The sequence below is a fragment of the Tachyglossus aculeatus genome, chromosome 11 (genome assembly GCF_015852505.1).
Source record: "Tachyglossus aculeatus isolate mTacAcu1 chromosome 11, mTacAcu1.pri, whole genome shotgun sequence".
NCBI lineage: Eukaryota > Metazoa > Chordata > Mammalia > Monotremata > Tachyglossidae > Tachyglossus > Tachyglossus aculeatus.
The window spans coordinates 35,262,062-35,284,544 of record NC_052076.1 but is presented as its reverse complement, the minus strand read 5'-3'; the positions used below and the strand labels follow the sequence as shown (position 1 = coordinate 35,284,544).

The window sequence follows — 22,483 nt, the reverse complement described above, 5'->3', positions numbered from 1 at the left end:
GAAGGAGACAGACATTAATATAAATAGATAAATAAATGAATATATTACAGATAAATACAGATATTTGCATATGTGCAAAAACTCCTCACTATTGGCTTCAAAGCTCTCCATCACCTTGCTCCCTTCTCTCTTTCTCCATCCCAGCCCACACTCTCCACTTCTCTGGTGCTAACCTTCTCACGGTGCCTCGTTCTCACCTGTCCTGCCATCGACCCCTGGCCGATATCATACCTCTGGCCTGGAATGCCCTCCCTCGTCAAATCCACCAAACAATCACACTTCCCGCCTTCAAAGCCCTACTGAAGGCTCACCTCCTCCAAGAGACTTTCCCAGACTTTTCCTCAGCTTCCCCTCCTCTATGTGGCACGACTCACTCCCTTTGCTCCTCCCCCGGCTCCCTGCCCCACAGCACTTGTGTATATAGCTATAATTCTATTTATTTATATTGCTGCCTGTTTACTTGTTTTGCTGTTTGTCTCCCCCCCCCCCCCCCCCACAGACTGTAAGCCCAGTGTGGGCAGTGATTGCCTTTCTTTATTGGTGAATTGTGTTTTCCAAGTGCTTAGTAGAGTGCTCTGCACACAGTAAGCACTCAATATGATTGAATGAATGAATGAACGAATGCTGTGGGGATAGGAGGGAGGAGGAATGAAGGAGAAAGTAACAGCTGTGCAGAAGGGAGTGGAAGAAGAGCAGAAGAGGGTTTAGTCAGGGAAGGCATTTTGGAGATGTGCCTTCTCCTCCTACTAGTAGTCCTCCTCCTCCTACTACTACTACTAATAATTATGGCATTTTTTAAGCGATTACTATGTGCCAAGCATTGTTCTAAGTACTGGGGTAGATACAAGATAATCAGGTTGTCCCACATGGGGCTCACAGTCTTAATCACCATTTTACAGATGAGGTAACTGAGGCACAGAGAAGTTAAGTGGCTTACCCAGGGTCACCCAGCAGACGACTGGCAGAGCTGGGATACGTCCTCTGACTCCCAAACCCGAGCTCTTTCCACTAAACCACTACTATTTAGATTACTACTATGAACTGGAGAATACAGAAAAAGGCCAAGGTGATCGGAGGAATGAGAAACTTCTTGGGGGAGAAAAGGCTGGAAAAGTTACTGGCTTTCATTCTGGACAGATAAAGGCTGAGAAGGACCTCTCCTCCAAGAGGCCTTCCCTGAAGCACCTTGATACTCTCCTTCGGCACTTAGGAGAAACAACGTGGCTTAGTGAAAAGAGGCCAGGCTTGGGAGTCAGAGGTTGTGAGTTCTAATCCTAGCTCTGCCACTTATCAGCTGTGTGACTTTGGGCAAGTCACTTAACTTCTCTGTGCCTCAGTTACCTCATCTGTAAAATGGGGATTAAGACTATGAGCCCCACGTGGGACAACTTGATTACTTTGTATCTACCCCAGTGCTTAGAACTACTTGGCACAGAGTAAGTGCTTAACAAATACCATAATTATTAATTATTATTATTATTCACTCATTCAATCATATTTATTGAGCACTTACGTGTGCACAGCACTGTACTAAGCACTTGGGAAGTACAAATCGGCAACATATAGAGATGGTCCCTACCCAACAATGGACTCACAGTCTAGGAGGGGGAGGCAGACAACAAAACAAAACTTATCCTTATATTCCCCTATCTGAAATTTATTTTTATGTCTGTCCTCCCATTCATTCATTCAATCATATTTATTAAGCACTTACTGTGTGCAGAGCACTGTACTATGCGCTGGGGAAAGAATAATACAACAATAAACAGTGACAATCCCTGCTCACAATAAGCTTATAGTCTTGGGGAGAGAAAGACATTTAGAGATGCAGAGAAGCCCAGAGGAAAAAGCACAGACCTGGGCGTCAGAGGACCTGGGTTCTATCCTTGGCACTGCCACTTGTCTGCTCTGTGACTTTCAGCATTACATAACTTTTCTGTGCCTCAATTTCCTCATCTGTAAAATGGGGATTAAATCCTACTCCTTCCTATCCAGACTGTGAGCCCACAGGGACTCTGTCCAACCTGATGAACTTATCTCTACCCTAGTACTTAGAACAGTACTTGACAAATACCATACATATTATAATCATCATTATTTTCATTACTATTACTATTATTACCAACCCTATTACATTGTACTTTCTCAAGTACTTAGTATAGTGCTCTGCTCACAGAAAGCACTCAAATACCACTGATGGAGTGACTTAACAAATAGAACAATTTTTCTTATTATTATTCTATAGACAGGCCACAGTAGTGTGCATGCAGTGTTTGAGGACGTCCCTGGAGCTTTTCAGAAATGAATTTGTTTTTCCATCCTTGAGGCAGATGCAGAATAAAGCAGTCCAGGGCTCTCTGCCAACTAGAATCCTCACAGTCCGTATCATTCTTTGCCCATTTCTGTCCCTTGGGTTCTAGACTGTGAGCCCGTTTCTAGACTGTGAGCCTGTTGTTGGGTAGGGACCATCTCTATATGTTGCCGACTTGTACTTCCCAAGCACTTAGTACAGTGCTCTGCACACAGAAAGTGCTCAATAAATACGATTGAATGAATGAATGAATGAAGTGCCAAGTCAGCAGCTGTTTTGCAAGGTGGGATGGTGGGCTGGAGAAGACCACTCAAAGAATCAATCAATCCATCAATCACATTTTCTGAGCGCTTACTTTGTGTGAAGCACTATACTAAGTGCTTGGGAGATTACAATACAACAATATAACAGACATATTCCTTGCCCACAACAGGCTTACAGTCCAGAGAGGACTCACCTCCTGCAGCCCCATGGAAGAATGGAAGGAGAATGACTGTTAGAGAGAAACGAGAAACTCCACCTTAGAGCTGCAGGTTTGGGGCGCCCCTACTTGCTCTCCAGATAACCCCCACCTCAGATGGGTAAAATATCATTCAATTCCCAACCTCTATGGGGCTTCAAAACAAGTTCACCAAGGCGGGTGAGTGGGCAGCCCATTCCGGGATGCTGAATATTTTATGTCCATAGAGATATATGTCCTCAGCATCCTGAGCCACTACTGCAGCTACACTGATTTCCTGAGGGCCCAACATGCCTATAAGAGTGACAGACAGGTCCTTGTTCCGGGGTCTCTTGACTAGGGCAGAAATCCGGCCATCAAGCCGCCCTCACAAACCGGGAGCTCCTACTTCAGAGACTCAGAGGCTGGGAGATCTTTTTGGTTGTGGCACAGCCTCCAGTTTAGGGGGTCTGAATGAACCTTGGCCTGAGGCTATAGTTGGGCTTTTTTTCTATGGTATTTAAGCGCTTTCTACATGTCTGGCACTGTACTAAGTGCTGGGGTAGATACAAGTCAATCAGGTTGGACACAGTCCATCTCCCACATAGTGTTCACGGCCTTAATCCCCATTTTAAGAGGAGGTAACTGAGGCACAGAGAAGTGAATTGACTTGTCCAAGGTCATACGGCAGACAATGGCAGAGCTGGGATTTTTTTATGGTATTTGTTAATCAATCAATCAACCAATCAATCGTGTTGTTAAGTGCTTACTATGTAATAATAATGGTATTTGCTAAGCCCTTACTATGTGTCAGGCACTGTACTAGGCAGTAGGGTGGATACAAGCAAATCAGGTTGGACACAGTCCCTGTCCCACATGGGGCTGACAATCTCAATCCCCATTTTACAGACGAGATAACTGAAGGCACAGTGAAGCGAAGCGACTTGTCTAAGGTCACCCAACAGACAAGTGGCAGAACTGGGATTAGAGTCTAAACACTGTTGACTTCCAGGCCTGTGCTCTATCCATTTAGGCTACGCTACTTCGGTATTACACTTCCCTCCCTCCTTATACCAAGTCTCCCTTCCCCTCCTCCACCACCCAGTTCCCTGAGTACCCCTGACCCTTCCACCCTCACAGCCACTGAGCACCACACTGGGTCAACAGGAGACTCATCCTTGGTCCCAGGCTGAGAATCAGGAGACCTGTTTTCATTTTGTTTTTTTTAATCGTATCTGTTAAGTGCTTAGGATACGCCAGACACTGTACTAAGCACTGGGATAGATACAATCTAATCAGGTTGGACACAGTCTGTGTCTCACATGGGGCTCACAGTCTTAATCCCCATTTTACAGATGAGGTAACTGAAGTACAGAGATCCCACCTCCACCACCGGCCTGCTGAGTGACCCTGGGTGAGTCACTGCACTCCTCTGGGTTTCAATTTCCTTCTATCTGTCCTCCCGCCTCCTTAGATTATGAGCCCTATGACAGACAGAGACAGTGGCTAATCTGTATTGGATCCATGCCAGCATTTAATAAAGTCCCTAGCACATAGTAACTGTTCAACAAATAGCATAATTTATTACTATTATTAGTCCTACTTGTCTCCCACAGAGTCCTAAGCCCCTGACTCTTTCCCTGACATGCCAACTCCTGTTATCGCTGTTGCGCCCGTTGTGGGCTGAGAAGTGGTGCAGCCTAGTGGAGAGAAGATTGTGAGTCAGAGGACCTGGGTTCTAATCTCAGCTCTACCACTTATGACCTTGGGCAAGTCACTTGACTTCTCTGGGCCTCAGGTTCCTTGTTTGTAAAATTGAGACTAAATATTTGTTTACTCTCTCTCTTAGACAGGAACTGTGTACAACCTGATTACCTTGTATCTACTGACTACCATGCTTGACACACAGTAAGCACTTAATAGCACAGTTATCATTACTACCGCCCTTCCTTCCCTTTCCTCTTCCCCCTTTTCCTCATGTTTTAAAAATGGCATTTGTTAAGTGCTTATTATGTGCCAGGCACTGTTCGAAGTACTAGGGAAGATACAACATAATCAGGTTGGACACAATCCATGCCCAACTTGGGGCTCACAGTCTTCATCCCCATTTTACATATGAGGCAACTGAGGCCCAGAGAAGTGAAGTGACTTGCCTGAGTTTCCATAACAGACAAGTGGCAGAGCCGGGATTAGAACCCAAGTCCTTCTGACTCCCTGGCCCATGTTCTTTCCACTAGGCCACACTGTTTTTCTTCCTTCATTTCCTCAATTCATTCATTCATTCAATCGTATTTACTGAGCACTGACTGTGTGCAAAGGACTGTACTAAGCGCTTGGGTCTGAGTTATAGTCCCATAAAACCTGGTACCAGTCAATCAATCAATGATATTTATTGCAGCATGACATAGTGGATAGAGCAAGGGCCTGGGAGTCAGAAGGTCAACCACTTGTCTGCTGTGTGACCTTGGGCAAGTCACTTAACTTCTCTGGGCCTCCATTACCTCATCTGTAAAATGGAAATTGAGACTGTGAGCCCCACATGGGATAGGGACTGTGTCCAATCTGATATGCTTGTAACCACCCCAGCGCTTAGTATAGTGCCTCACACATAGTAAGCACTTAACAAATGCCATTATTATTGTTATTATCATTAGCATTAAGCTCTTACTGTATGCTTGGGAGAGTACAACACAATTCTTCCCCCTCCTTCTCCTCTTCCTCTTCCTTACCCTCCTTTTCCTCCTCCACAGAACAAGGTACCCTGCATTAAGGAACCTGGAAAGCTAAATACCTACTACAACGGGGTTAGTGTGCCACCCCGCTTGCCAGTCTGATAAAGAAGTGAAGCATTTAATAGTGCAATAATGACTCTAATTGGTCCCCCCTCCCCCCCAACAATGCCAGGGACTTTTGAAGTCCCAAATCTCCCAGATGAACATTATCCCGGGGCTCAGATCTTCTCTCCTTTTCATGGAAAGTTCTGGGGAGATCTTAATAATGTCTTACATTTCTTTTTCCTTTCTTTTTTCCTCTTAAATGTAGAGAAACCTCCTCAAAGTCTCTTCGAAACACTTGGTGCAATGATCAAACACAACGGATTCCAGTAGGCCAGGAGAGCGAGAGGATGGTGCAGTCTGTAAATACGATGAAAGATTAATCCCCCTCTTTCTTTTTTTTATGGAATTTGTTAAGTATTTACTATGTGCCAGGCACCATACTAAACGCTGGGGTGGGCACAAGCTAATCAGGTGGGAGTCAGTCCCTGTCCCACGTGGGGCTCATAGCTTTAATTCCCATTTTACAGATGAGGGAACTGAGGCACAGAGAAGTGACGTGACCTGCCCAGGGTCACACAGCAGACACGTGGTGGAGCCGGGATTAGAACCCAGGTCCTCTGATTCCCAGGCCAGTGCACTTTCCATTAGGGCACAATGCTTCTCTCTCCCCATTCCCTAAAGACAGACAGTCTTTTGAATAAGCTGCCACTGAGAGCATTGATCCAAGGACCTCAGAATTCTCAAGATTCTTAATAATAATTGTTCTATTCGTTAAGCATTTACTAGATGCCAAGCCCTGTATTAGGTGCTGGGGTAGACACAAGATAATCAGGCGAGACACAGTCCCTGTCCCACACATGGTTCACAGTCTAAGGGGGAGGGAGAACAGTTATTGACCCTCCATTTTACAGATGATGAAACTGAGACATAGAGAAGGGAATTGACTTGGCCAGGGTTGCCCAGGAAGCAAGTGGCTGAGCTGGAATTAGAACCCAGGTTCTCTGACTCCTGGGCATGGGCTCTTTCCAGTAGGGCAAGATTCTTCACCTTGGGAGAAAATTTTGGTTTTCTGGAGAGGGAACAGGGCCCGGAAGGGGCTGTGGTACTGACCAGGGGTAATAAGGGACTGTTGGCTGGGACATATCAGGCCGGAAATGGTGGAACTCCCGCTCCTCAACTGCCCCCCTCCACCCTGCCCCATCCATCTGTGTTCTCCATCATCCAGCCAAGATGTTTCACCAGAGTTTCCTGTCCCTCCAGACCCAGCTGGGCATGAGAAGCAGTGTGGCCTAGTCAATAGAACACGGGCCTAGTAGGTAGAAGGACCTGGATTCTAATCCCAGCTCTGCCACTTCTCTGCTGTGTAAACTTGGGCAAATCACTTCACTTCTCTGGGCCTCAGTTACCTCATCTGTAAAATGGAGAGTAAGACTGTGAGCACCGCATGGGACAACCTGACTACCTTGTATCTACCCCAGAGCTTAGAACAGTGCTTGGCACATAGAAATGCTTAACAGATACCATTATTATTATTATTATTATCATCATCATTATTATTATTATTATTATTACTATTATACTCTGGGCCTCAGTTACCTCAGCTATAAAATGGGGATTAAGACTGGGAGCCCTATATGGGACAGGGACTGTATCCAAACCAATTTGCTTATATCCGCCATAGAGCTTAGTACAGAGCTGGGCACATAGTAGATGCTTAACAAATACCACAATTATCATCATTATTATTATTATTATTATTATTATTATTATTATTATTATTATTATTAGAATTAGCCTTGCGCCCTTCAGGTCAAAAATGACACTGCCAATGGGGAAACCATATCCAGGGGAGTGAGTATCAAACTGAAGCTCTCTTGTACCCTTGCCCGCTGTCACTGAACAAATGCAGTCAGGCATCGCAACTGGCCTGTTTTGTGATCTTGAGAATGTCACTTCTCTATGCCTCCGTTTCCTCAGTTTCTTCACCAGTAAAATGGGGATCATTCACAGGAGATACATCTGATGTCTCAGGTGTTACACTGGACATGCAGCTGAAAGTAATGACATCATTCTGCAGAAGTACACCTGGAGGCGCCCGGACCTAGAATGTTTTGGGGGGGGCGCACCATTGGTGCCCCCCTAACTTTACATCCCCCCCGCCCCGGTTCGTCTCAGTATGGGTGTCGGAACTTGGAGAAGCAGTGTGGCTCAGAGCGCGAAGAGAACAGACCTGAAGAGATCTGGGTGCTAATTCTGGCTCTGCCACCTGCCTGCTGGGTGTCCTTGGGCAAGTCACTTCACTTTTTATGTCTCAGTTCCATCCTCTGTAAAATGGGGATAAAATATTTGCTCGCCTTCCCTCTTTAGACTGTGATCCCCATGTAAGACAGAGATTGTTCTTTTTTAGAAGCAGCATGGCTCAGTGGAAAGAGCACAGGCTTTGGAGTCAGAGGTCATGGGTTCAAACCCCGGCTCTGCCAACTGTCAGCTCTGTGACTTTGGGCAAGTCACTTAACTTCTCTGTGCCTCAGTTACCTCAACTGTAAAATGGGGATTAAGACTGTGAGCCCCCCGAGGGACAACCTGATCACCTTGTAACCTCCTCAGTGCTTAGAATGGTGTTTTGCACATAGTAAGTGCTTAATAAATGCCATCATTATTATTATTATTATTATTATTGTATCATATCTACACCAGTGCTTAAGACAATGCTTGGCAAATAGTAATAACTGTGGTATTTGTTAAGCACTTATTATGTGCCAAGCATTGTACTAGGTGCTGGGCTAGATACAAGATATTCAGTTCCGCCACAGTCTCTGTCCCACTTGGGGCTCACAGTCTCAGGAGGAGGGAGAACATTTCACAAAGGAGGAACCTGAGGCCCAGAGAAATGAAGTGACTTGCCCAAGGTCACACAGTAGGCAAGTGGCAGAGCTGAAATTAGAACCCAGGTCCTCTGAATCCCAGACCATCCTCTTTCCACTAGGCCACACTGCTCCCCATAGAAAGTGCTTAACAAATACCACAATCATAATAATCAGTAGTCAACAATCAATGGTATTTATTGAGGGCTTATGGGATGTAGAGCACTGAACTCTGCACTTGGGAGAATAGATACAACAGAGTTGGCAGACATGTTCCTTGCCCACAAGAAGCTTGCAGTCTAGAGGGGGAGACAGACATTAAAATAAATTGTGGGTAATAATCATAATTATACAAATGCAGGATATCAAGGTTTCTATAACTGGCTGCCCTTCCCACCAAGCGGGATACTGGGGTCCCTCAGGCCTCAGGCTACTGTCCCTACCCCCATGCCCCATTCCCTCAGCCCCCCCTGCCCTCTGGCCTGGCCCAAATCCCGGTGCCACCCACCAGGACCACTGGCTCCATCGGAACCGCGAGTCTCTCCTGTCTTTCAGTTCGGAGTCTGCGGGAGGAGCCTGGAGAGAGAGTTGGCAAATTTCCCCAATTTAAGCTCAATAAGGAAACCCAGTTCAGGCCCGTTACAAAAATCTATTAAAATTTCAAGCACTTAAAACCTTGCTTCTCTGCCCCAAAGCATTCCCCGTTTGAAAATCTAAGTAGTTCTAATTTGTTTGCCGGGCTGTGATGGGGATAAGCTCCTACAGTCGGTGAATTTTGCATCAAAGCTGATGAGTGGGGAGCCCCTGTGCTGTGCCTTCCACAGAGAGGGAGAGACAGACACAGACCGACAGGAGCAGACGGGGAAGGGAGAAGCGAAGACCCTTCTGATAAAACGCGCTAAGAGTCTGCTAATTTGACCCCGGAGAATGTCCCTGGCTCTCTCCGGGTCGTTCTGACTCCCCCACCCAGGGGAGTAGGACTCAGTGAGTAGCTTTTCTACTAACCAGGAGAAAAAACGTCTCCCCAGGCAGCAGAAGGAAGTAGAAGTTGAGGGATTATCAGTGACTCCGGGGGCACTTCAATTAGAATTTCGCCATAGCAGTGGCTGCCGGAGGATGTGTGGAGGTGTGGGGGGGCTGTCCCAGCTCGGAGATGATGGAGATGATGGTGGAGTTGCAGGGAGGGGGACGGGGTGGTGAATGTGGGCAGGGAATGTGTCTTGTTTATTGTTACATGGCACTCTCCCAAATACTTAGTACAGTGTTCTGCACACAGTATGCGCTCAATAAATATTGATGGGCGCTGGCAAGTCAAGGCTGGGAAGGCCGGAAACCAGCAGCAGTAAGTGGCTGTGCCCAGGGATGGCAGGCTGTGGGGACACAGCCCCCATAATCAGGTAGGGGACAAAGGCTGATAGAGCCAAGGCTACAAGCCCCAACTCTAGAGGGCTACAGTCCCTCTAGACTGTAAGCTCATTGTGGGCAGGGAATGTGACTGTTTATTGTTGAATCCTGCTCTACCAAGTGCTTAGTACAGTGCTCTGCGAATCCCGGCTCTGCCACTTCTCAGCTGCGTGACCTTGGGCAAATCACTTAACTTCTCTGGGCCTCAGTTCCCTCATCTGTAAAATGGGGATTAAGACTGTGAGCCCCACGTGGGACATCCTTATCACCTTATATCCCCCAGCACTTAGAACAGTGCTACACACATAGTAAGCACTTAACAAACACCATTATTATTATTATTATTATGTTAAGCATTCAATGAATACGACTGAATGAAAGAGATGGAGTAGGGAGGAGTACCGAGATGTTCAGGTTTTAAGGCCGATCTCAGCCGGAGCTGATGGAGAGTTTTCTGTGGTCCTGGAGTGTTCCACTGGTCAGAGCTCATTCCATCCAGGCCTCTGTCTCTGGGTAGGTATGCCCTTAGAGCTTTAAAAAAAGCCTCCCAGAGAGAGAGTCCGTAACCCCCAGTTCGGACCTCCGACGCTCCCGGTGATTGAATCAGAACCCCTGCATCTCTCCGAAGCAGAGAGCACTGGATTGCAGCAGAGGGAGAGTATGGGATGAAACAGAGGGAGCACAGGATGAAGCAGAGGGAGCACAAGATGAAGCCAAGAGAAATCAGAGTTGTGGCAGAGGGAGCACAGGGATGGGGCAGAAGGAGCACAGCCTGAAGCAGAGAAAACATAAGATGAAGCAGAAAGCCCAGGGCTGAGGGAGCACAGAGCTGCAGCAGATGAAGCACAAGGCTGTGATAGAGAGAGCAAGGGGCTGAGGCAGAGAGAGCCGAGCTTGAAGCAGGGCGAACACAAGATGAAGCAGGGAGCACAGGGCTGCTGCAGAGGGAGCACAGGCTGAAGCTGAGAGAGCACAGGATGAAGTAAAGGGAGCACAAGCAAGGCTAAAATCAGTGGGACTTCCCCACTCAGCCCCTCATTTCTCAAGGTGACCTAGGACTTCCGGAGCACAGGTAGGCTTGGCCTCTGAAAGCCCCTGCTCTCAGTCGCTTTGAGTTCCAGGCTGACTTTAAAGCAGTCCATCACCTCATTCTCTCCTACCTCACCTCGCTTCTCTTCTTCTACAACCCAGCCCGCACAATTCGCTCCTCTATTGTTAACCTTCTCACTGTGCCTCCATCTCACCCATCATGCTGCCGAGACCTAGCCCACATCCTGCCTCTGGCCTGGAACTCCCTCCCTCCTCTAATCAGACAGACAACCACTCTCCCCCACTTCAAAGCCTTATTGAAAGCATGTCTCCTCCAAGAGGCCTTCCCAGACTAAACTCCACTTTTCCTCATCTCCCGCTCCCTTCTGTGTCACCCTGACTTGCTCCCTTTGTTCTTCCCTCCTCCCAGCTCTACAGCACTTATGTACCTATCTGTCATTTTATTTATCCCTTTGCTCATCCCCACTCCCAGCCCCAAAGCACTTGGCTTAGTGGATAGAGCATAGGCCTGGGAGTCGGAAGGTCATGGGTTCTAATCCTGGCTCTGCCACTTGTCTGCTTTGTGATGTTGGGCAAGTCACTTCACTTCTCTGGACCTCAGTTCCCTCAGCTGTAAAATGGGAAGAGACTGTGTCCAACTCGATTTGCTTGTATTCACCCCAGCACTTAGTACAGTGCCTGGCACATAGTAAGTGCTTAACAAATACCATCATTATTATTATAACATCTGTAATTTTATTTATTTGTATTGATGTCTACTTCACCCACTGTAGACTGCGAGTTTGTTGTAGGCAAGGAATGTTATTGTTTATCGTTGTAGTGCATTTTCCCAAGCGCTTAGTACGGTGCTCTGCACACAGTAAGTGCTCAATAAATACAATGGAATGAATGAATGAATGAACTACGTTCTCTGCTCCCCAGCTCCCCAGCCCCTCAACTATGTGAGCCCCCTATGGGACAACCTGATCACCTTGTAACCTCCCTGGTGCTTAGAACAGTGCTTTGCACATAGTAAGCGCTTAATAAATGCTATTACTTTTATTATTATTATTATTATTCTCTGCCCCCGATCCCACCAACTCTCACAAGCTCTGTTGCCCTGCTCCTTGTGGATGCATCCACCAACTGTGTTGTACTGTACTCTTCCAAGTGCTTACTACAGAACTCTGCACACAGTGAGTGCCTAGTAAATACCATTGATTGATTCCCTGTGGAGGACAGAAAAGAGCCCCGAATGCAGACGCAGGGAGGGTCGCCTGGTCATTGGAAAGTAGTAGAAAAAACACTGGCCTAGATGTCAAGAGACCTGGGTTTTAGTCCCATTCCGCCACTTGCCTGCAGGTTGACCTTGGGTAAGTCATTTCACTTCTCTGTGCCTCCTTTCCTTCCTCTGTAAAGCCTGTTCTCCCCCTTAGAATCTGAATTCCATATGGGACAGGGACTGGGTACAATCTTATTGTATTGGATCTCCCCCAGTCCATTGCACAGTGCTTGGCTAATAGTAAGAATTTAACAAATACCGCTATTATTAATAGCAGTATTATTATAATAATAGTAAATAATATTTGCAGTGTAGTTATCCCAGCACTTAACACAGTGCTTGGCACCTATCAAGTGCTTCACACTTTGTTTAGTTCATAGAATCCTCTGTAAACTTTGGGAGACTAAGTTCCTTTTCCACTTTCCCTTATCTTGTACCTTGATCTCCATGCCACAGCCCTACAGCACTTAAGTACATATCTGCAATTTATTTATGAATTTATATTAATGTCTATCTCCCCCTCTAGACTGGAAGCTCATAATGGGCAGGGAACATGGCTACCAAATCTGTTACATTGTAGTTTCCCAAGCAGTAGTACAGTGCTCTGCACACAATAAGCACTCAATAAATGCATTAATTGATTTATTGATCTGCTCCTTTGTCTCTTTCTCTCTCCCATTTTGGGGGGATAGTTCTTAGCTCACTAACCCTTTCATCAAAGGGAGAGAAGTAGAAATGCAAACTTGTCAGAGCCTGGGAAGGTTCTTGAGAGAGTTAGGTAAAGGAGGAGGAAGAGGAAGCTTGGAATTGGCTCCATTTTTTGGAATGGGTTCTCTCCTCCCCTGTTATTGCACATAATGGAGAACTGACTACAATGATTGTGGTATTTCTTATAATAATAATAAATAATAGTAATGATGGCATTTGTTAAGCATTTGCTATGTGCAAAGCACTGTTCTAAGCTCTGGGGGGATACAAGGTGATCACATTGTCCCACGTGGGGCTCACAGTCTTAATCCCCATTTTACAGATGAGGTAACTGAGGCTCAGAGAAGTTAAGTGACTTGCCCAAGATCACACAGCAGACATGTGGGGGAACCAGGATTAGAACCTCTGACTCCCAAGCCCATGCTCTTTCCACTGAGCCACGCTGCTTCTCAAGCACTGACTCTGTGCCAAGCACTGCATTAAGTGTTGGCGTAGCTACGAGATAATGGGGTTGGAGAGAGTCTCTATCCCACATGGAGTTCCCAATCTAAGGGAGCAAGAGAATAGACATTTCATCCTCATTTTCCAGATGAGGAAACTGAAGCCCAGAGAAATAAAGCAACTTGCCCAAGGTCACACAGCAGGCAAGTGGCAGAGGCGAGAGTAGAACCTAGGACCTCTGAATCCCAGCACCCTGGGAGAAGAGGACAAAGGGGGATGTAATACCCCAGGGAAAGGTCCAACAAAGAACAGAACGAACCCCAATGAAGAAAGCCAGCCCCAAACCGAGTTAATACAATGAATTTTTTCAAACGGCAAAAATAACCCCCAATTCTGGAAGCTGAAAGAGCACTGCAATAATCCTTTAATCAGCGGACAACGGGGAGTCTCATTTTCAGTTCAGACATTTTTCCAATTAAAGCCCACTGGGCTTCCCCACATGGGGCTCAACTATCTAAATCATAAAAACGAACTCTTAATCCTCAATCACCAGAGCAGGCCAGGCCAGAGCTCAAATCAGCATGGAAAATAATGGTTTCCAGGGACAAACCAGTCCAACTGGCCACTACCAAATAGGTGGATGACTTTGGCTCCCGGGAGACTGATGGCTCAGACCTTTGGCTTGTGTGTTTGAGGGCTGGAATTGGGCTATTAAATGGCTCCAGAGAAGAATGGGGTGAGAGGGGAGCCCCAAAGTCTGAAAACAGGGAAAACCTTAAAGAAGCAGAGCTGAGGCTTCACTGTGCCAACTTCACTTCCTCAGCTGGGTGAGAGAAAGCAGAGCCGACAACCCTCCCTTCATCCTGTAGACTGTAAGTTCCTCGTGGGCAAGGAATCACGTCTACTGTCTCTATTGTATTGTTCTTTCCCAAGCATTTAGTACAGTGCTCTGCACGCAGTAAGTACTCAACTTTAAAATGGGATTCTGTACCTGTTTTTTGTATGGCATTTGTTAAACGCTTACTATGTGCCAGGTACTGTACTGTGTGGGGTAGGTACAAACTAATCAAGTTGGACACAGTCCATGTCTCACATGGGACTCACAGCCTTAATTCCCATTTTACAGATGAGATAATTGAGGCAGAGAGAATACCACTAGTAATAATAATAATTGGGGTATTTGTTCAGCCTGATCTGCATATATCCACCCCACCACTTAGTACAGTGCCTGGCACATAGTAAGTGCTTAACAGAGTCCCTGTTCCACATGGGGTTCACAGTCTTAATCTCAATTTTACAGATGAGGTAACTGAGGCACAGAAAAGTGAAGTGACTTGGCCAAGGTTACACAGCAGACAAGTGGCAGAGTCAGGATTAGAACCCTGGTCCTTTTGACTCCCAGGCCCCGATTTCCAGCATTTCCTGGTTCCACCATAAATGCCATCATCTTGGTCTGAGACCATGTCCTCTCCCGGTTGAAATTCTGCAGCAGCCTCCTCACTCCCTCCCATCTCTCCCATCTTTGGTCTCTCTTACACACAGCTGCTGGATCGACATCCTAAAACTCTTACCCAGAATGCATCACTCCCCTCCTCATGAGCCCTCACATCCAACCGAAACTTCAAGGTTCTTTCTGAGCAGTCTCCTTTCCTCCTTTTGGCTTATTTCTCCATCTGCATCCCAGCTTCCACTCTTCCTTTTTCCCAAGTTATCCTTCCATCGACACTTCAGTCTCAACTCTCTGGTTCTGACCCGACCTGCACTCTTTCCCCTGTCTGGACCTCCCTCCTCACCTCACTGCCAAATAGCATCCCTGCCCACCTTCAAGACTGTCTAAAAAGTCACCTTCTCCAGAAGGCCTTCACCAACAAATCTCTGGTTCTATAATAATAATAATAATAATAATAATAATGGTATTTGTTAAGTGTTTAATATGTGCCAAACACTGTTCCAATCACTGGGGTAGATACAAGGTAACCAGGTTGTTCCATGTGGGGCTTACAGTCTTAATCCCCATTTTACATATGAGGTAACTGAGCCACAGAGAAGTAAAGTGACTTGCCCAAAGTCACACAACTGGCAAGTAGCGGAGCCGGGGTTAGAACCCATGACCTCTGACTTCCAAGCCCATGCTCTTACCACTAAGCCACGCTGCTTCTCTAGCCTTGCCCCATCAGCCAAAAATCAGCATGTCTATTTGGTTATTTTTGACTCAGTGGTTGTATCTATACCTTTTCTATTGTGTTTAGGAAATCTTTATCAACCTGTTTCCTCCACTGGATTGTAAGCTTCTTGAGGGCAGAGAGCATATCTTGTTCCAGTTGTACACTCCCAGGACAATGGTTTGAACTCAGTTTGTGCCTAGAACATAGATAACCTACATACTGTTCTCTCCCCACTGCAGTCCATAGTTCACTCTGTGGCCCATATCATTTGTCGGTAAATCATTCAGTCCACGTATCCCCACTCCTCAAGAACTTTCAGGGATTGCCCATCCACCTTCACATCAAACAGAAATTCCTTACCATCAGCTTTAAAGCACTCTATCACCTTTCCCCCTCCTAACTTACCTCACTGCCTTCCAACTACAACTCAGCCCACACACTTTGCTCCTCTAATGCTACCTACTCACTATAGCTCAGTCTCATCTATCTTGCCACTGACCTCTCGTCCACATTCTGCCTCTAGTCTGGAATGTCCTCCCTCTTCCTATCTGACAGACGATCACTCTCCCCATTGTCAAAGCCTTACAGAAGGGACTTCTCCTCCAAGAGTCTTTCCCTGAGTAAGCCCTCATTTTCTCTTCTCCCACTCCCTCCTGCATAACCCTTGCACTTGGATTTGCTCCCTTTATTCACCCCACCCTCAGCCCCACAGCTGACATTAATGTCTGCCTCCCAATCTAGACTGTAAGCTTGTTGTGGACAGGGAATGCGTCTACCAACTCTGCTATACTGAACTCTCCCAAGTGCTTAGTATAGTGCTTTGCACCCAGTAAGTGCTCAATAATTGATTGATTGAGAACAGGTCTTGGCACACAATGGGAGCATAAAACAGTGCTCACTGCTCAATAAAGTACTTTCAACTTAGCAGATGCCCAGGCTATTAGACTGTAAGCTCCTTGAAGTTAGGCCCATGCCTACCAACTAAATGGTATTTCCCCAAGCCCTTAGTATAGTGCTCTGCACAAAATAATCATTCAATAAATATCATTAATCATTTGGTTGATTACAGGGCTTTGAATACAGTAGAAGGACAATACAGTGCTCAACACTCTCTAGGCACTCAGTAAATAGGATGACAATGATGATGAGATGATAAGGAAGGAGTTAAAGAGAAAGAATCAATGGCCAGTCTGAGGATGAAATATAAAACTTGGGGTAATGCCCCCACCCCCAGCCCAGCCCATGGTGGACAGGTAAGTAAACTTGTGGTGGGGATTGCTTCTACCACCTCCATTGCATGTACTTTACCAAGCGCTTAGTACAGTTCTCTGCACAAAGTAAGCACTCAATAAATAATAATAATAATAATGTTATTTGTTAAGTTGTTACTATGTGCCAAGCACTGTTTTAAGCACTGGGGGAGATACAAGGCTATCAGGTTGTCCCATGTGGGGCTCACAGTCTTCATCCCCATTTTACAGATGAGGTAACTGAGGCACAGAGAAGTTGAGTGACTTGCCCAAAGTTACACAGTTGACAAGTGACGGAGCCAGGATTAGAACTCAAGACCTCTGACTCCCAAGCCCGGGCTCTTTCCACTAAGCCATGCTGCTTCTAATGACTGACTGACTCACTGATTGGTTTGGGTCTGGCAGCCAATCAAGCCTGCTCCTTTGTTCCTGGTTCAATACAGAAGAGCAGAGGTGGGGCAAGAAAGTTGTGGGGGGGGGTGGGGGAGGAGGGTGTAGCTGCCTTCCCCTGGGATGGGCTTCGCCCGCCTCACCTGCCGGAAGCCGTATCTTGTAAACTGCAGGATTTTCAGGGCGTAGTTCGACCTCTGACCTTTGCTGTTGAATTCGATGTGGCCGGTGAGACCTTCCAATTCTACCTGTCCAAGAGAGAGTGAGTTACAGAGCCTCATCGGCCTTGCTCTCGACCTTGCTCTCCCTGCAGCTGGAGAGGGCATTTCTGGTCACTGCCTTCAGTCACCATGGGGGCTGCTGAAACCTCCTCTACCCAGACATGGCTCTGGGAAGCCAGAAGCAGGGTTAGGTGGAGCAGTGAGAAATATTCTTGGCACTGGGCAGGTGGGTGGAGGTGGGAGGGAGACAAGGAGCTTAAAGGACCGGTGATCCCTAAGTCCTCCATATTGTTCCCCACCTCATTCCTGTGTCCTCTGCCACACACCCAACGACTGCCTGAGTCTGTTGGCATCTTAAACACGAGAGTTTAGATCCGTTACATAAAGGACAGACCCCTTATGCCCTGAGCCCTCAAAAATCAGACTAGTCTTTAAAGAAATCAGGCCGGGATTCCTTTCAGAGCCTGGAGGTTCTCTGCAGTGGGTGTGGTTAAGAAACGGGTGGCAGAGTGGAAAGAGCATGGGCTTGAGAGTCAGGAGACCTGGGTTCAGTCCAATCCTGGGCAAGTCACTTAACTTCTCTGTACCTAAGTTTTCACAGCTGTAAAATGGGAATATCTGGTCTTTTTCCTCAGACTGTGAGTCCCAAGTGGTAGAGGGACTGTCCAATCTCATATCTACCCCAGTGCTTAGTATAGTTTTTGGCATATAGTAAATATTAACAAATATCATAGTTATTATTAATATTCTTGCTTGGCCCTCGGCAAAAATGTCAGTTTTGACCATTGTCAGCTGGCATGGAGGTATCCAGAGTCTTTCTGTCTACTACCTGGCTGATTTGGGCGTTCTGGGGCTGGGGGACAGAGGGTCCAAGGGCCCCTTTGGGATTAACCAGGAGACCAGGTGACCACCCCAAGCTAGTCTTCAACGTTTCCATGGGCAGCTCCACCTCCCAACCAGAGGGCATCCCAGGCCTGAACCTGTGGGCAGGCAGCAGGCCAAACGGTGCCCGCTACTGGCCCGACGTGCCAGTCCCTCTCACCATTCTCAGGTAGTTCATTAAACTGGTGCCATGCTGCCATATCTGGGCCGAGCCACAGGACAGGGGCTTGACACCGATCTCCTGGCTCCGGTTCAACTCCTGCACGGCACTCACCACGGCGTACACGGCGTCAAACAGCAGGGCAGAGGACAGCTGAGGGAGAGAGGGTCCCAGGAACACAGGGGGTGGGGTGGAGAGGAGACAGAGTGGGGAGAGAGAAGCAGAGATAAAATTTGAAAGGAAGAGAAGACAAGGCAAGTAAGGAAGAGGGGGCACGGGAAAGTCAGGAAACAGGGAAAGAGGCAGAGGTAGGGAGGAATGGGTGAGGAACAAAAGGAAGAAGGGTAGGGTGTGGAGGGTGAGGGAAGAGAGATGAAGAAAGAAGACAGAGAAGAAGCAAGGAATAAGATGAAGAAAAATTAATCAACCTCCAATTGGCTTCCTCCCTTCTCCCCCAGATCCCTCTGGGCAAGTGTCACAGCCAAATTCCCTTGCTCAAGGTCCCTCAGACCACAGAGAGAGGGTTATAAGATCTATGTGATTGCCCAGTCTGAGGATGCCTCTAAAGCCTGAGAAGGAATCCAATCAATGCATCAATCAATGGTACTGACTGAGTGCTTACTGTGTGCAATAGACTGTGTGCTTCTAGACGGTAAGCTCCTAATGGGCAAAGAATGTGGATGCTAATTCTGTTTTATTGCTCTCTCTTAAGCACTTAGTATAGAGATCCACACATAGTAAGTGCTCGGTTAATACTACTGATTGATTCGTTACACAGCATCATATTAAGCACTTGGGAGAGGACAATATAACAAAGTTGATATATGTATTCCCTGCCCACAAGGAATTTACAGTCTAGAGAGGGAGAATTTAGCACATCCTTTGCCCCTTGCACAGCCAAGCTGGACCAAAGCCCCCTTCTCCTGTTAGGGTCATTAGAGTAGGAGTTCCCGGGCACCCTGGGGTGGAAGGAGGCTGAGTTGCTTCCATATGAGAATGGACTGAAATGATTTGAACCCTTCAGTCTGAAAACATGCAGGCCTGCGGGTCCGGGATTGACCATCTCAGAACCAGAAAGGGGGAGGTCAGATTACCAAATCCCATCCTACCACACCACAAGGGGCTCCGACTACCTCTTAGTAATAATCATAGCAACTGTGGCATTGTTAATAACAATTGAGGTATTTGTTAAGCACTTACTATGTGTTAAGCACTGTTCTAAACTCTGGGGTGGATACAAGCAAATTGGGTTGGACACAGTCCCTGTCCCACATAGGGTTCACAGTCTCAATCCCCATTTTACAGATGAGGTAACTGAGGTCCAGTGAAGTGAAGTAAGTTGCCCAAGGTCACACAGCAGACAAGTGGGGGAGCCGAGATTAGAATCCATGTCCTTCTGACTCCCAGGCCCGTGCTCTATCCACTTTGCCACGCTGCTACCATACCCAATCTGATTACCCAGGATCTATTCAAGGTTTTAGCAAATAGTAAACATTAATTAGGTGCCTTTATTATAATAATTATTGTTATTGAGATCCCCTCCTCTTCACCAAAACAGGTTTTTATCCCCTTCAGAGGACAATCAAAGCCCGCTCCTCCCAAGAAGACTTCCCAGATTAACCATGTTTGGTTCTAATCTCCCTAATTACACCAGTAAGCCCTCCCACATCAGTCTATATGTTCCTGTTCCTCTTCCTCCTCCTCATCATCATGATTATCATCATTCAGAAGCCCTACTGAAAGCATACCTCCTCCAGGAGGCCTTCCCAGACTGAGCCCCCTCCTTCCTCTCCCCCACCCTACCTCCTTCCCCTCCCCACAGCACCTGTATATATGTTTGTAGATATTTATTACTCTATTTTACTTGTACATATTTACTATTCTATTTATTTTATCTTGTTAATATATTTTGTTTTGTTGCCTGTCTCCCCCTTCTAGACTGTGAGCCTACTGTTGGGTAGGTACCGTCTCTGTACGTTGCCAACTTGTAATTCCCAAGTGCTTAGTACAGTGCTCTGCACACAGTAAGTGCTCAATAAATATTATTGAATGAATGAATTCATTCAATTCGAATGTTATCGAATATGTACTGCAGGCAGTATTTGGGAACACACAATAGACCTATTCCTAGCCCTGGGGAAACTCATGATTTTCTGAGGGAAACAAGCAGACATAAATGGCCAAATATACAGTAGATAAAAGAATAAGAACATAGATACAAATGATAAAAAGTAAGCACCTGAATATAGAACTGTGAGTTAAAAATATGAGTGTCTAGCCACCACCAGGAAGGTAGGGATTAATCAGGAGCTGTGTGGCCTAGCAGAAAGAGCACAAGCCTGGGAGTCCAGAGGACATGGGTTCTAATACCGGCTCTGCCAGTTGCCTGCTGTGTGACCTTGATCAAGTCACTTAATTTCTCTGGGTCTCAGTTTCCTCATCTGCAAAATGGAGGTTCAGTGCCATTTCTCCTTCCTACTTAGGCTGTGAGCCCCATGTGGGACAGGGATTGTGTCCAAATTCATTAACTTGTATCTTCCCCAGTGCTTGGAACAATGCTTGACACAGTACATGCTCTGCCACTTTTCAGCTGTATGACTTTGGGCAGGTCACTTACCTTCTCTGTGCCTCAGTTACCTCATCAGTAAAATGGGTATTAAGACTGTGAGCCTCATGTGGCACAACCTGTTTACCTTGTATCTACCCTAGTGCTTAGAACAGTGCTTGGCACATAGTAAGTGCTTAACAAATACTATAATTATTATTATTCCTATTATAATCTTAGAGAAGCAGTGTGGCTTAGTGGAAACGGCATGGGTTTGGGAGTTACAGGATGTAGGTTCTAATCCCGGCTCCACCACTTGTCTGCTGTGTGACCTTGGGCAAGTCACTTACTTCTCTGTGCCTCAGTGACCTCATCTGTAAAATGGGGATTAAGACTGAGCCCCACATGGGACAATCTGATTAATTTGTAACTACTCCAGTGCTTAGAACAATGCTTGGCACATAAGTGCTTAAGAAATACCATTATTATTATACAGATAATCAGATCAGACACAGATTCTATTCCAGTCAAAGAGATAGTGAGAATCTTAGCCTCATTTGATAGATGAGAAATCTAAGACATAGTCATCTTTCCACTAAGCCACCTTGCTTCTCTGATCTCCTTCTCTAGTTGAAAGCCAAACCTTGGTAGTCTTCTTCCTTTACTCAGCTCTCCTCTCCACCCCACCAGCTCTCCAGACTCAGACCAAGCCAAGCCTTCAACTCCCGTTCTTCTCTCCTCCTGGCTCAATCTATCAATCAGTGGTATTTATTGAGTGATTACTGTGTGGGAGAGCAATCAGTCAATCAATAATAATAATAATGATGACATTTATTAAGCAATTACTATGTGCAAAGCACTGTTCTAAGCGCTGGGGAGCTTACAAGGTGATCAGGTTTTCCCACGGGGGACTCACAGTCTTAATCCCCATTTTACAGATGAGGTAACTGAGGCACAGATAAGTTAAGGGACTTGCCCAAAGTCACACAGCTAACAATTGGTGGAGCTGGGGTTTGAACCCATGACCTCTGACTCCAAAGCCCGTGCTCTTTCCACTGAGCCATGCTGCTTCTCTGTCAATAGTATTTATTGAACACTTACTATGTGCAGAGTACTGTATTTACGCTTGGGAGAGTGCAATACAACAGAATTAGCAGTCCCGTCCCCTGCCCTTAACGAGTTTAAAGTCTAGAGGGGGAGACAGACATTAAAAGAAGTAAAATATTATTATATTATGAATAAAATAGAAAATACAGAGCACTTGGGTAAACACATTCCCTGCCCACAACATCTTACCCTGGGCTAAGGCCTCAGATTCTCTCCGTCTGCTCCTCTCCTTTCAACCTCCGCTCACTATTCACTTTCCTCGTCCAATTTCCCCTCCACTGGGGCGAGAGCCTGCAATCTCTCTGCCTCATCAACTTTTTCCATCTCTCTGTGAATCTCCATCCTGACACATCTTTTCTCGCTCCTAATTGCTTTCTCCCACAGCCATTATTCACTAATTTAAGCTCAGAAAAAGCCTCCGAGGCTGCAGTCTGGATGGAAGCGAAGCAGAGGTGAACTGAACACTTTTCACTTCCTATGGTTGTAGGAGAGTTGGCGTCTCTTCATC

The 22,483-nt window shown here is 46.4% G+C and overlaps 1 protein-coding gene across 1 annotated transcript in view; it reads right to left on the bottom strand.

The window, feature by feature from the left end:
- The window catches only part of GRIK4 (glutamate ionotropic receptor kainate type subunit 4), a 232,778-nt gene that overhangs the window by 57,567 nt on the left and 152,728 nt on the right, over nt 1–22,483 (bottom strand). Inside the window, 2 exon segments of the mRNA XM_038753600.1 lie at nt 17,204–17,308; nt 18,324–18,476. Coding sequence (XP_038609528.1) covers nt 17,204–17,308; nt 18,324–18,476 — 258 coding nt within the window.